We start from the raw sequence: 15,559 nt of genomic DNA, 5'->3' as shown, positions 1-15,559 counted from the left end.
TCCACAAAGGGAGAGGGCAAGGCCAGAGATCATTTTCACAACTAAAGGTCACCATTTTGGTGACAGCCACTGCGCTTGGACTCCAGCTCCACTGCCTGGAGCAGTAAGTTATTGATTAGCCTCTGTTTCCTCATCAAAAGGCAAAGGGGCTAATTTCCTCACTGCAGTGTTTGCAGTATCTACCTGGGATCAGATCCTGGTCCCGCCATTTCCCAGCTGTGTGACATTTGGGCAAGTTACTTGACTTCTCTGGGCCTCTGTTTCTTCACCTACAAAATGGGGATGATAATAGTACCTATTTCAAAGGGCTTTGGGGAGGATTAAGTGAGTTCGTATATGTAAAGCCCTTAGAGCAGCACCTGGTGCAATGGAAATGCTATGGAGGTGTTTGTGATGACTGTTGTTTGGACTTTAATATATACCTATATTGCTTTATAAATGTTCTTTCATCATGGTATCCTGAATGGATATCCCTAATCCAAGTAAGCTTCTTCAACACAGATTACTGCTCCCTGCACCCGATTCATTATAGTAGTATTAAGGAACTCTGAAAAGCATGAAAAGGGAATCAAGGAAGTGTTGGCACTGTTTTAACTAGGCAGCATTTTGGCAGTAAGCCAGTGTCTAGAGATTGGATTATTCCAGTGGAAAAATCCTGAAAAGTCTGTTTCCACTAAAACAGACTTCTGTTGGGAATAGAGACACAGTTGTGATATCACAGAAAACACCCACACCCAGAACGTCCTTCTCCGAAACCCTCCCGGGGAAGTGTACAAAGAAAGAGCTGCCCCTCCTTGAGCTTCATTAAAACTTGCACTTCAGCCACCTATACCCTGACCGCACTCTGGAATTCATCATCACCTGAATTTCATCCACATAAGAAATCTTAAATTCCGGTACCCCACCTTCTGACCACAGCCTCCTCGCCTTCCCGTTCTCCCCTTACATTAGTCATCTCTGACCTTGAACCTGGCTTCCGGTCAGTGCCTTCTTCTCTGCACTTGCCACTGGCTTTCTCCCTTACTTTCCTTGGAAGCTGGTCCCCTAGTTACTCACCTGGACCACTTTCTTCAGCACTTTGAAATTCCTTTATAACCCTAACCCTATTCCTATACTCTGAATAAACCGCCACCCATCCCCCACCCCCGGGGTTATCACAACAAACTTCCATCTGTGTTCACCCGGAGAGGCAGGCTCTGCTACAGAAAGTCTTGTGATGGGTAGATGGTGGCCCTGCCTCCTAATGCCCCTCCCCCTTAGAGAGTTCCCCAAACAGTCATCCCCCTCCTCAAGGACCTTCTCAATAGCTACCTCCTCTAATTCTCAGAGGAAGCCCTTACCAACTACGTCTCCGAAAACTGAGGCCCTTAGATGTGAAGCACCTTAACTTTCTGTCCTCCTCCATTACCTCATCCAACACATAATTCTTGAATGCCTGTTACGTCCCAAGCACTATGCTAGGTGCCGGGAATGAAACAAATAAGATACATCTTCCACCTTCATGGTGCTTAACTCTCTGGTGATGAATGCAGATGTATAAAGATTAGTAAGAAGTCCAACTATCCCCTGTGCTATGAGAAAACCCAATCTACTTGAGCACTCCAGTTGCTGGCCCCAGCTGAGCCCAGTTTGAGTAATCCCAGGCCAGACATCAGACATGTGAGGGAAGAAGCCACCTGGTCATACCAGCTCCCAGCAATCTGAGTCATGCCCAGCTGTTTGAGGATTCCCAGCTCCAGCCCTAGACACCGTAGAGCAGAGACAAGCTATTTCCACTGGCTCTGTCCAAATTCATGACACAAAAAACCCATAAGTCAATACCTTTACTTATGTTATTCTTTCTTCGTCCAGATGGAACACACTTCCAACTTTCTTTGCTTGGCTAGATATTTCTTATTCCTTAAGACTCAGTTTAGGCCTTCTCTTCTCCAGGAAGCATTCCCTAAATGCTTCAATTGGGGTAAGTGGCCCTTCTCTGGGGTGCTTTTTCTTTAGCGTTATGCATAAATTACTTATTTTTGTTCACCCAGAAATTATGTGTATATCCAGCTTGGTACAAAGACATTCAACATATGCTCATTAGCTGAAGTAAGTGTAGACTCTACCGAGTGGCCCCCAGGTGAATCCCTACAAACATTTGTCTGTAGCACCTCTTCCTCCTTCATAGCGTCCTTCAAGACCACCCTCAAGCATCCCTTGCCCCAATTCACTTTCAGTATCACTAATCAGTGTAACTGAAAAATGACATTAGCTTAGAGTATGGGGTACACTTATGGGGGGGGAGCCTCCAAAAGCATCATCTGGGTCCATGGATTTGCTAAAGTCTAGTCACTTCGACTGTGATTATATACCAGGGATTTGAGCTGAACTCTCTCCTCTGATATACCTGGCGTGGAGACAAGTGAGAGAGCAGAGCCTGAGAAATAGAAGCACACTGCAGTGTAGAAACATGTCCAAAAGGAGAGAACCATTTGGGAGAGTGAGAACAGGGGAGAAGTCAGGATTACAGGAAGGCCAGAGTGTTTCCTCCTATTTAAGACTTTTTAAAAAAAATACTACATTAGCACTTCTGGAGGGTATTTAGCGATGATATGCCCCCACCCACATTTATGCTCTAAGACACTATTTCTCTTTGCTAGAGTTTATTTGGCCAGGGGTGGACCAAAGCTAGGTCAGAGCCTCACCTTTGGGAGTTTGGAATTGAGACAGTCTCTCCATGTGGTAAGAACTATTGGCAACAGTAAAGCTGGGGTAGCCAGACTATACAATGTAGACCAGAGAGACAGAAATGGGAGGTAAGAGTATGGACGTCTCTGCTGTCCTGGTGTCAGTTCCCTTCTGTCTGTCCTCAGATTCTGGTAACCTCCCCCTCCCCTGTATCCTTATAATCCTCCTTTTCCCTTTCTGACTTCTAGTCATTGGGGTTGCTGTCACTTACAATCAAAGAATCCTAACTAATACAACAGTGGTTCCCAAACTGTGTGCTGAGGCACCCTGGGGCACTACATTACATTCATAGGGGTTCTTTGTTACTCTCTCACTTGGATAAAGTTATTGTTATTTTTAACTCTTTCTTTCTCTGTGCTGTATGCTGTTTATGGATGGAGAAAGTTTGCTGACCACTAAGGAGATGAGGCTGGTTGAATAGACTGTCAGGTATAACTGAGGGGAGAAGCAGTGGTATTCAGGTTGGCCATCTGACCCTAACGGTCAGGAAAACAGGACAGCAGGTGGATCCGGTTATGAGAAGCAGAGTGCTCCCACTAGTTTATACATTTTGGTAAGGGAATTCATCCTATGTCCACCAGCTGGGTGATGAGCAAATCTAACCAACTATTTATCTTTAAGGTTATTTAAAAAGCAAAATCCTAATTATGTTGAATTTTTGGTGTGCAACGGATGCAAATTAAAGAGCTTAAAATAAGAGGTAAATAACATGTTGACATATCTTGTGACCATAGTGGGAGAAAATGAATATGAAATTAATGAAAAAATCAACATTTATAAATCAAAAGGTTAAACTTTGCTAAAATTCTCTTTACAAAGAACATGCCACCAGGGGTGGGAAGGGAGATAGATCAGCTTTATTTATGAAAAAAAAAAAAAAAAAATCACTGACCAAACAATAAAAAGACATTTTTAGTTACAATGTGAGCTGAAATTTTGTATTTCTTTATGAATTCAATTTTAAAAAGAGAAATGTCTGAAATCAGCAATGGACAGGTTCTTAATCCACTTTTAAATCTTTCCCCACAAGCATGGCAGTCACGGGGTGCATACACGCCTTGTGCTCTTGGTAGGTACGGATGGCTTGATCGTGGGATTTGTCAAAGGCAGCAAGGTCCCTGCATTAAAAAAAAAAAAAAAGAAAGATGGTTAATGACTTGACTTATTTCGGCAAATTTTATTATACTTGCAAACAGATTAATAATAGATATTTATGTCTTGGTTATATTTTTTTCAGAATTCCTGCCAAATTCATAGTCAAAACAACTTCACTGAGATAGTCTTAAATTGTATCTTGTTGCCAAGATACAACTTTTTTCACTTTTATCAAGCATTCCTTTAATATACGCCAAGCAACCTAGTCTACCTTATTGCAACATTTGAATCAAAAAGGTTTGGCTTTACCTGTTTGATCCTTCTTGCATTTAACTTCAGACACTTTTTTCTTGTCTTTCCCTACTCATCTTCTACTTGCTTTTAAAGATCTTTTTGTGTATATAAGATTATCTTCGATTTATTTCCTTTTCACCAGGGTCTAACCCTATTTGGCCCATAATAGGTAATCCATATAATAGGTAATCCATATATAATCCTTCTAAAAAACTAATGAAATCATCTCAAACTTTAAATATTTAGAAGTGTTAATTCCTATTCCAAAATTGTATCTATAATCCTTAACAAATTTAAAAATATTATTTTTAGATTGCATTTTTTCAAAGTATTTTAGCAACATCAAAAACATCTGTTTAAGATTTCCCTTCCCCATTCCTTATATGAAGTCAAAGCATAGTGAGACTTGGTTCTTACTTGAATAAGGGTCGTGTAAACTTCATTCTTCCTTGTTCAGTCGCCATTTTTAGAGCCAAAGGAATTGCTTCCTCCCATTTCGATTGAATGCAGAGTCGTAACCATCTAAAAGGAGGGTTTTTAGGGGGTATGGGGTAGGAAATGAGAAAGAAGCAGGATATGACAGGTATACCTGAAAATTACTTTTGTAATGATGAATAATCCCATTATACTCACACTGTACACCACTTTATGTTATGTCTTTATTCTGAGAATCTCAAATCCTTATACATACCATTCAATAATTGGAGAAGAGAAAGAAGAATAGTTTGTTCTTGAAAAAGATCATACGTTTTAAAGGGTTTGGATTATGTAGGTGCCTATAGACCTTACATATGCAATTTCGGAAGGAATAAAACTTTGATTTAAGCTCACGCTACAAATTTGAATTAAAAAAGATGAACAGAATCAAAGATTTCTAACTATTCCCATTTCAGAGCCCAAGAGGAAGAATGCCTATTTACCAATGAATCTTTAATTCTAATTTTTTTAAAGGCAAGAGAAGCTTAGAATAAATTCTAACAAAAAAATTAGTACTATCATCTTACAGATATTGCAACTACTCCTTAAAGACCATTATAATTATGTATATAGATGCAGTAAATTTGAAAAGGATTTTTCAAGACTCATGTATGTATGTCTCATACGCTGCTTTCCCTTTCTCCACTTTTTAAACTAGTTTTCCACTTTCTTCCACAGAGACAAGTTAAAATGATGTACCTGAATCGTATTTCAGAATTGTTAATGGCATTGAAGTTGTACACCTCTTGCATTCGCTTTATGTGCCCCAATGGAAGAGGTGCCTAGAGCAAAATAAAGAAGTATAATGTATCATTTCAACAGGATTCCTTGGAAGAAAGGAGCTGGAGAGAAATTCTTAGCCAGATTAAAATCCTCAATATTTTATAAAATAGAAATAAGTTAGATAAAAGAAACAAATGCACACTAAAATAAATTTTGTGCAAATTTATTCTGAATAAGGATATTCTACTAGGAGCCAAGGGACAATTTAATTTGCGAGGTACATGGAGAGGTAAATGAGCAGTACTCTCTGGTATATGTAAACACTCACTTTCCGAACCTCTCCAGAGTCTTTCAGGTTCTTCCTTATACCTTAAATATCTTAAATTTATCCTGTTCTCCAGATTCAATCACAGTTAATTTTTTTCCTCACTGATTCCCCCAGCTTTATCTTTGTATGTTTCCTCCGAAATCCCTTTTGAATGATCTATACCCCTACAAAATAGCAGTTTTTAAACTTTTATATTACAGACCCTTTTCAGAATCTGATGCCTAATACGGACCCTTTCCTGAGGCGGGTGGGATACATTTACCGTATAAACACCAAGTTGTATGTACAGTTTCAGGGGGTTCATAAATTCCCGTGCCCAGGTTAACCCGCGCTAAAGGGAGCACAAGCTTGGGTGAAGGAGAGAAAGCAGCGCTCAGTTTGGGCAGGCGGAGCCCGCGGGACGCAGGCGGAGGAATCACGTGGTAGATGGAAACCTCCCGCTCCAGCCGCTTCCGCGTCTTACAGGACGGTCACCCACACTCGGCTCTCACTAACTGCTTGGACCCTTCCCAGATTGTTTCGTTTCAACCAATCTCCAAGTCCAGCCGGGTAGGAGGGCTGGTTAAGGTCACCTCCTAGGTCACCTCGTTACTTTCCCACGTTTGCTGTGCCTGCTCGCAAGTCGGCGCATCATGCTTTCTCTCATGCTTTCTCTCTTCGTGGCTCCAGGAATGTGTGAAACCACGGTGACGGCTTCATGCACTAATGGGTTCTCTAAGACTCCGGTTGCTTTAAATTCCTGATCCTCATTTTGCATCAGTTCCATAGGAAATTCTGTTCAAAGTCTTCTTCCATCCCTCCCAAGGTCTTTAGACCTAAGAGCTCCCTGTCATGTAATAGTAAAGACCCCTTCACTACCTCCCTCTCAACATACAGCATCTCCTCTCAGCTTCGCATATTCGTTTAGTCACCTGGCTTTGAAACCTGCAAATCTGCTTGGACTCCTTCCTGTTAACCCCCAACCCAGTCAGTCCCCAAACCCGATGCTCCATCCCGTGTGTTCTCCCTCTCACTGTCCTGCTCTTTCCCTTCCCGCCAGCTCCCTCCAGCCTGTCCTGTACTCCTCTGAGTCTCCCTCCAGCCTGTCCTGTACTCCTCTGAGTCTCCCAACTAACTTCACCCCCAGCATTCCTCATGTCAATCCAGCCTCCCCAACACCAGAGGAATGGTCTTCATAATCCACCATTTCATCAGATGACTCTCCTGTTAAAAATGTTAAATCCTCTGCGACTGCCTGGAATCAAATCTAACATTCTTAGCTTGGCATTCAAGACACAGCACATCAGATCCCAGCAGTGTTTCTAGCGTTCTCTTCATTAACCTCTTTCCCAGGGCCACGACTTCCTCCTCGGGCCACGCTCTGTCACTTGCTGCTCCTTCTATCTCCCTGCTGACCCTGCTCTTCTCAAATCAAGCCGCACTCCTCCGAAATCCTTCCTGATTACCCCAGTTGGAAGGGAGTCCTTCTTCGCTTTTTTCTCAAATGACACCTAAAATCCCTCCTTTTATTGCTAAATTTTGCACTTGAGACCTTTCCTACTAGATTATAAACTTTTTGAGGACCCGGCATGTTTCTTTCTTACGTATTTTTATATTCAGTACAATACTAAACATAGCAGGCATTCAACAAATGTTTTTAAGTAAACGAATGGATTTTACCAAACCATTTTTTCTGTTAGTTTCCACATGGATATTTTTTCCAAGTGGGGTTCAACCATAAATGCTGTGCCTTTATGCCCATTTACATTTCTAATATTTTGAGCTAGTACTTACTTTCTGGAGCATCTGTGCTAAAAATTCATTCACCTGATGAGAAGAGAAGTCTTTTAGGTCTGCTGAGCTGAACGAATTTAAATCATCTTCTTTGCCCTGAAATAAATGTTGCCTGATTACTCTGCCATTCGTGTACGATTCAATAATATGTATTGGTTTATCTGACAGAAAAGTAAAAGTTAAGAAAGAGAAATACAAGGATGTATAAGATTATAAAAAATAAATTTGAACGTTAGCTATTTTAATCATTCTGAGATGGCATAACTATAACTTAAAGAGCTGATATGACTCCTAAATCTCTATTACTTAAGACAAATTAGACTATTAACAGTAACGGTGGAGGAAACTTTTGACAACGTCTGTACAATTCACGATATATAGATTTCCAAAGCAAAGAAATGCTACAAGAAAAGCATGTCAACTGTTTATAGGCCAATTTGAAAATGTGGGTAAATAATCAAATTGCATATTCTTTTGAATATCACACTAATGAACTCGTAAGGCCACAAACAGATCTTTCCCTTCATCTTCACACATTCTGTTTTCCCCACTTAATCTTGGAAATCATTTAAGGAAAAGGAAAAGTGGGTCTGTACTTTTCAATTCAGGATTCACTGCAAATTATCTTTGAGGAAATGACTGAGGAACATTAAAAAAAGCTTATCAAAATAAGTATTTTAAAAATCTTTTAAAAATTTTAAAAATCTTTTAAAATAGTTTTAAACTAGGGTTTCTTTTAACTTTAAAAGAAATATATGCAAAGGTTAAAAAAAAAATCAAATAGGACCAAATGAAAAATTCCTTTGCTTTTGCTCCCTGTCTCCAAGTCCCACTCCTCAGGAACCTATATTAATATGTATATCCTTCCAGAAAATTTAATGTATGCATATACATCCTTGTAAAGAATCATTATTTTACATCTTCCTCCCCCTTCAAAACACCCTTAAGGACGCGGGTTCGTGCCCCGGTCCGGGAGGATCCCACATGCCGCGGAGCGGCTGAGCCCGTGGGCCATGGCCCCTGGGGCTGCGCGTCTGGAGCCTGTGCTCCGCGATGGGGGAGGCGGCAACGGTGAGAGGCCTGTGTACTGCAAAAAAAAACAAAAAAACAAACAAAAAAAACCACCCTTAATATCAGAACTTCCTCCCTCTTAAGAACCTCACCTAAATATTAAAACTTACAGATCTCATTCTCTGCTCAAAAACATGCAAATTTAAACTACCTATTGAGGATATATTTATTAGTGGTAAAAACAAAGAGCAGGGGAATGATAAACCAAAGTTCATGGTCATGGTTACATGGCAGGGCAAGGTGGGTAGAGAGAAGGCTGAGATGGGGAGGGCAAAGTATTGACAGAGGAGGTACATATGTGTACAACCAGCCTACTGCTCTGATAAGACGTTGTTAGAATTTTTTTTTTTTTAGATGTTGGGGGTAGGAGTTTATTAATTTATTTTTGCTGTGTTGGGTCTTTGTTTCTGTGCGAGGGCTTTCTCTAGTTGTGGCAGGCGGGGGCCACTCTTCATCGCGGTGCGCGGGCCTCTCACTATCGCGGACTCGCTTGTTGCGGAGCACAGGCTCCAGACATGCAGGCTCAGTAGTTGTGGCTCACGGGCCTAGTTGCTCCGCGGCATGTGGGATCCTCCCAGACCAGGGTTCGAACCCGTGTCCCCTGCATTAGCAGGCAGATTCTCAACCGCTGCTCCACCAGGGAAGCCCAGAAGTTGTTAGATTTTATATTTGCTTACAAAAAAATCTTGAACTTAGATCTAAAAAGTCAGTAATGCTCTAACTTTGTTATGATGTTATGAGAATCTCCAAAAAGATGTTTATATTTTATTTAAAATTAGGGTCTCTTTTGCCATGGTTTCTTGTTCCATTTTCCCAATTTGCCTTACTCCTGAGTTGGTTTCTCTTCCTTCCTCTGACTCTTAATGGGTCTCCCAATACCTGGAGCTTTCTACTCCTCTCTTATTCTCCACACCCAGACAAAATTTGGTGCAAACTATCATACCTCCCTATCTATTCTTCTAAGAGCCCGTTCATCTTTCCTAAAAATCACTTACTCTCCTCTAAGAGGCCTATATTCCCCCACCCCTTTCCCTTTTAAGAGCAAGAAAAATCAGAACTAATACCATCAACATCCATTTGTTTCCCCCCTCAAACTTAACTTTACACATTGAGGGCTGGTATAATATCATTTTGGATAAACTTGACTTAGGAATAGTAACTCCAAATACATGAGTTCATAAGTAAAGCACCACTCCCCCACTTCATTGAGTAGAGACACATTTGTACAATTCAAAAAGGAGTCAAAAATCATACATTACTACTCACAGTAATCCATCTTTGACTTAAGGCAATACAAGCATTTGTCAGAGTCATATCATAGCTGCAAAGATTCAGAATATTAGAGATTACATTTTATAAAAAGACACATGCTTTTGCATCAATGCCATTTTGAAGTTACAGAACGTACTTAAATTTCAAAGTTCTTTGAAAATAAAGATAAACAACTCCAGAGTGACGGAAATAGGAAATCTTCTACCTGACTTAAAGATTACTGGTCTCCTCTAAGAACACGGAAATCCAACTGGATACCAAATTAATGAAACCCTGGATTATTCTTTGGAGAGAATGCCAGAACATCTCAGCAGAGACCGTCACATGCTTCTGCAGTACGCTGAAGGGGCTGGGGCTGAGTTGAGCGTATTGTTTCCTGGCTGGTAGGAACAGTTCCAGGCACTCAGGACAACGTGGTAAACACCACAAAGTCCTTGCTCTCGTGCCTTTTCCTTTCTGTCGTTCCAACCGTCTAAACATCCAACAGATCTGCGAGCAACTGCTATGTGACAGGCACTGTTCTAGACAATGGGGAAATAACGGTGACACCCTTGGGAGACTCCGAAATCATGTGATCTTGATCCTCTCTTTTCAGAAGAAAGCAGAATTCACGAACTCTGACCATTAAGCAAAGCAAGCTGTGCTAAGGTTTATGTGTTCTCAACTTGGAAAACAAGTCATACATTTTGCAGCAATGCAGGAGACCATGTAATGTGTGCAAAATTCTTGTAAAACATCCTTCTTTGTCCATAAGTCATGCTTACTTGCTGTGAAATGTTACTGGTAGAGAACAGAGGGGTACCTGCCCTGCAGGGCCTAAATGAGGGAAGTTTTGATTAGAAGTGACCACTGAACTTGCTTTCAGAGAGTTTGTGCCCTGGGGGAGATAATAAAGGGGTCAAAGCAGTGACCTTCTTTGAGTCAGCTTCCAGTTTATCTTCATGAAGTGGGCTATGGACAGTAGGCAAGCCCTTCTGTTTGCCCTCAAGACCAAGTGGGACCAGAGGTCCTTGACTGTGCAGGCAGTTCCTCACCTTCAATTAGAACATGACAGCACTGATCTCATGAGGAACACCAGGAGAGTAAAAAAAAGACCTTTGGCTGGTCTGTTTCTTGGTGCCTGAAACTTCCTTCTCATTGTAATGAAAAAAATTAAATAAGGACTAGCCCAGGGAAGGGGAAGCAACCCTTACTTAGGGCAGGGTCCTAAGAAAAGTTATGAGTGAATCAGGTATGAGCCCTGTTTCTCATAGTGCTTCAACGTAGTGGAGGAGAAAGACTTAATACTCACTCACACAAATCTAAGATTACGACTGTGGAGCTGTGAAGAGGCGACACACAGCATCGAGAAACCCGAAACGGGAGACTTGGCCTAGTTAGAGAGGTCAAGGAACGCTTTCGTGAGGAAGTGGTTCTTGAGTTGTGATTGGAATTAAGTGGGTAAAGGGTGGAGGGAGCAGCAAGTTCCTGGCTGCAACATGGGGTAGTTAGCATCTCCCAATATGATTCTTGGAAGACCAGGGTTCAGGTCCCTGATTTGAGGAAGGTGTTTAGTTTAAAAGACAGCGTAATGGAGCGTTTACGATGACGAGGATTTGAATCTCAACTCTCATGACTTGCTGTGCAGCATTCAGCAAGACACATTACCCTAGCTGAGCCTCATGTCCTCCTCTGGAAGTGAGGGTGGTAACTTATGACACTGTTGTAATGAGGGACATGATGCTTCTATGTTATTTTTCTTACTGCAAACGTTTTCAAGGAAAGGGCAATATCTTTTCCTTTTCTGTATCTCTCACCATCCTTGTGCAGAAAGGGGGCACTCAATAATTACCTGCAATGAACTGAACTAATTTATATTTATAATATCATGGAAATGACTTTTTGGACCTCAGCGTTAAGGTTCTAACTCCTATGAACTCAACTCTCATCACAAACTAGTAATAGCTTAAGGAAGGCATAAAACCCTTTCAGATATTTTCAGGAGCTCTAGGATTTAGGAGAATGAGAAGGAAGAGCGTTAGTAGGTAAGTACTGACTTGGGCTTCACAGGGGGCAGTCCAGGAGAGTACAGCCAGGCGTTCCAATCAACTTGATTTAGAATATCAACCTGAGAACAGAAGGAACACCCAGTTTGCTACAGAACAATCTTTTCTCTTGAAAAAAAAAAAAAAAAATCTAAAACTGACTTTTAGGACCTCAAATCTATAATTTTGTCTACACCGACATGTCAAGATAATTTCTAAGTCTCTTTTCTAAAATAAATTTGTTAATCAGTAATGTTCTTTTAAATAAAATAGGAAAATTAAGTACACACAAATTTCTGAAACACACCACTGTAGATTGCTCTGAAACAGGAAAATTCTACACATTAGTTCATACTGTTGAGATCACATTTTAAACAGGAAAACACTGAATGAAAGATTGAATCTTAAATTCTAAACTAATACTACTATTAAGTAATTCAAATCAACCTAACAAATAGCCATTAAATAAAGACATATTGAACATGCACAATAAGAAAGGTTTCAGAATCCAACCTTATCCTTAAAGTGGGAATACAGGAAATCCTTCCAGTCATCAGTGGTTATGCTCTTGTAGGAAAATTTCTCCACATAAGCCTTTAAGAATCCTAGGAAAACCTCTAAGAGTTTTTCAAAAAGAAGAAAAGAAAAAAGAAGTCAATTAATAGAAAGGTAATTAGTTAACACATTCTTTGGTGCCTTGCATTGTACCAAACCACGGAGAACAGAGAACATTCAGAAAATAGGGAAACCAATGAGGACTTTAAGAGTAAAAGAATGTTCAAAAACAGAGGTAGGACTTAAGTTGTACCTTGAAGAACATACGTAATTTGTTGGAAGGCAGAAGAGAAATCCTAATTAGAGGTAAGGGGATGACACAAGACACAAAAAAGGAATACACGACACAAGTTCCAAGACCAACGATCTTTGTATAACTTGAAAAGAGGAAAATAAGATTGGACAGACAGAATGGATCCAGATGAGGGAGGGCATTCAAAGTCCATTGACTAAGGAGAGTACTTTTAAATGCCCATCAATGGGGAAGGATACGTAAACTCAGCACACATATATAATGAGATACTATGATGCCATTAAAAAGCACAAGATAGATTTGTAAGTTCTGACATGGAAGGATGTATGTAAAATATTGTTGAATTAAAAAATAAATGTAGAAGAAATATATAGTATGATCCATTTTCTGTAAGTAAAGTAACTATATGTATATATATCTATATATGTCTGTCCACTTAACTTTGAAAAAGATCTGGAGCCATACACACCAAACTGAAGGACTCTCACTTATGACTCTTACAAATTTCTGTACCACACAAAATTTTTTTCAATGAGCACATACTAGTTTCCTAATTTTTAAAATACTGATGAGCTTTTTATAAGTCAAGCAGCATAATTTAGAATGCAGAGGTTAGTCAAGGTTTTAAGTAGAGAGGAAACATTAGAAAACGATACAGATTTCTTTAGCAGCTACATAAAAAATGAACTGGAAGAATAAAATGGAGCAAAAGCAACAGTTAAAAATTCTTTCTGTTACCCTCAAAACAAAAAAATCAGAAAATGCCAACTGCTTGCCTGGTCCTCCAAGAAGCTGTTCAAGGTAAAAGAGTAAAGCAAAGCCCTTCTCATAGGGAACTGAAGAATAAGCCACATCAGGGTCTACGTTCGTCAGATCAACCACAAGTTTGGTGAAAGGATGTGTCTCTCCAAAAGTCTTTATCTGTGAGACGCAAAATTAGAGGAATGTTCAAATATGAAGTCTGGTTACCACCATGTACACAAGCTACTAAGAAGTGTTACTACACTCCGTGGCATAACTTTAGGGGAATTTAGAACTTAAACTAGAGACTGGAAACTGTAGGATATGTTAGTATACATTTCTGGAAGTCTATTAATGGAATGTCTACTAGCACAAGGTTCTGTGATATTTCTTGCTCAATAAAAGACTAGAAAAATGTTTTAATGCCTGGTTAGCAAATTCAGCTCTCAGGAGAGAGCATTTAAAAATGACATAAATACACCAAATAAAATTCAAACAGAGTCACCAACTATATTATTGCAAAGCCCCAGTGAGGTCCTACTGGTCATGAACATGACCTTACACAGGATAATGACTAACAGGTAACAACAGAACATCATACCAGCATCTGCTTGATTTCCCACACTGGTAAAAATGACTTTCTTACTGCTACTTAGTAAAGCTGCTTTACAAACTGAATTTTTGAACATCTACACAACTTGGGATGAATGCTTTTAAAAGTATGACTCATTTACCGAGTTCTGGAGTTCTCCCCATCCTCCCAGAGCATGAAAATGTCTGAACTTTTCACCGAACAACCGTCCACAAATGTGGCGTTCCAAGTATACAGTATGTCCTTCATTTAACCTGAAAATAATTGAAAAATAAAAACACTGATACAGCTGAGAGAAAAAGGCACTGCAATCAACAAGGTATTTTCTTTTTGGTGTTTCTACAGAGCAAAGCAACTGTAAAGTATGAATACTCAAGTCTAAGCAGACTGCTCTGCGTGGCTTCCTTGCATTCAGTTCAGAACAATGGGAAGCCCAGCCCAGAAGATGGAAGCAGGGGAAATGAAGCCAGGGCTCTGGTTTTATGTGTCCACGTATTAAAATGTGACCATACCAGGAACTAAACAGCATCAAACCGAAAACCTCTATTCTACCTGACATTGTGATAAGTATTACGGAATTTTTAAAAAATCCCTGTCTACCAAAGAGATGATAACAAAGGTATACACACAAACCAATTCAAGGTGGTGGAAGGCAGGGAAAGAAATCAGTAACCAGAACCAATAAAGAAATAATAATAATAAACCTTACCAAAAGTGATCCCAAGTTTTGTTGGTCACTAGGTTTCCTGTCCAACTGTGAGATATTTCATGGGCAATAACCTAAAGGAAATAGAAGTGCTTAATGGTGAAACTGATGATCTTAACCTAAAATAACTCCTTACGTAAGCATTCTAGTTCTTCCAGTTCCACGTTGTTCAATTTATTGTTTTCCACATTGTTCAAGTTTTTTTAACATCAGCTGAGATATTCAAGGAATTATTCAATTAAGCAAAAAAAAAAAAAAAATCACAGTTTAGCCAAAGATTAAAAAAAAGTATCGTATAGTTTACAAAATTAGAAACAAAATATTATTTAGAAAATAATAAATGGATACATCCCTCCATTAAAAAAATATTTCATAAACATAAGAGATCAAACCCTAAAATGTTCTTAAATCTGTTAAATCCTACTGATTATGTATTAATGTCTTGCAACTAGAATCCCCAAGTTATCTTTTATAATCATGTCTTCAATATAATGACACAATGGATATTTTAAAATCACTTAATACTTCTTGAGGATAAGACCATGATAATAAATTTTAACTTACGTTGGAGAGTGACTTGTCACCTGCCTAAAAAAGAAGAAGATTACCTTCATATTTCAGAAATCAAATTACAGACTATATCTAAAAGACTGTCTATGTCAAGACATAGTATTCCAGCATTTATGGTCTACTGTACTTCTGCTGTGGCACTCCAAAGAGTTCAAAAGCAACATGTACTGAAGAAATTTTTTAAAATATAGGATTAAAACATAGCATTACTCTTTCTCTCCCTAAACTTGGGAATTTTTCCAATACCACAGGAGCCAGTATACCTGTCTCTAACTTGCGGGAAACATTTCTTCTCTTCTATTTTTTTTTTTTTTTTTTTTTTTTTTTTCTTACCCTGTCTCTTCACTTTTTTGGCCCT

General features: G+C 39.5%; 1 protein-coding gene across 1 annotated transcript in view; it reads right to left on the bottom strand.

The window, feature by feature from the left end:
* Positions 1 to 3,562: 3,562 nt before the first annotated feature.
* LTA4H (leukotriene A4 hydrolase) overlaps positions 3,563 to 15,559 on the bottom strand; it is a 28,946-nt gene continuing 16,949 nt past the window's right edge. Inside the window, exons 9-19 of the mRNA XM_024754374.1 lie at positions 15,196 to 15,219; positions 14,635 to 14,705; positions 14,068 to 14,179; positions 13,369 to 13,513; positions 12,298 to 12,401; positions 11,797 to 11,867; positions 9,755 to 9,809; positions 7,418 to 7,513; positions 5,293 to 5,375; positions 4,534 to 4,638; positions 3,563 to 3,845 (exon numbers count right to left, since the gene is read on the bottom strand). Coding sequence (XP_024610142.1) covers positions 3,728 to 3,845; positions 4,534 to 4,638; positions 5,293 to 5,375; positions 7,418 to 7,513; positions 9,755 to 9,809; positions 11,797 to 11,867; positions 12,298 to 12,401; positions 13,369 to 13,513; positions 14,068 to 14,179; positions 14,635 to 14,705; positions 15,196 to 15,219 — 984 coding nt within the window. The 3' untranslated portion in view covers positions 3,563 to 3,727. The remainder of the gene's footprint in view (positions 3,846 to 4,533; positions 4,639 to 5,292; positions 5,376 to 7,417; positions 7,514 to 9,754; positions 9,810 to 11,796; positions 11,868 to 12,297; positions 12,402 to 13,368; positions 13,514 to 14,067; positions 14,180 to 14,634; positions 14,706 to 15,195; positions 15,220 to 15,559) is intronic.

Source organism: Neophocaena asiaeorientalis, unplaced genomic scaffold (assembly GCF_003031525.2).
Source record: "Neophocaena asiaeorientalis asiaeorientalis breed wild unplaced genomic scaffold, Neophocaena_asiaeorientalis_V1.1 scaffold92, whole genome shotgun sequence".
In the NCBI taxonomy this organism is placed as follows: domain Eukaryota; kingdom Metazoa; phylum Chordata; class Mammalia; order Artiodactyla; family Phocoenidae; genus Neophocaena; species Neophocaena asiaeorientalis.
Note: the sequence above shows the minus strand (reverse complement) of the source record. Positions and strands in the feature narration are given on the sequence as shown.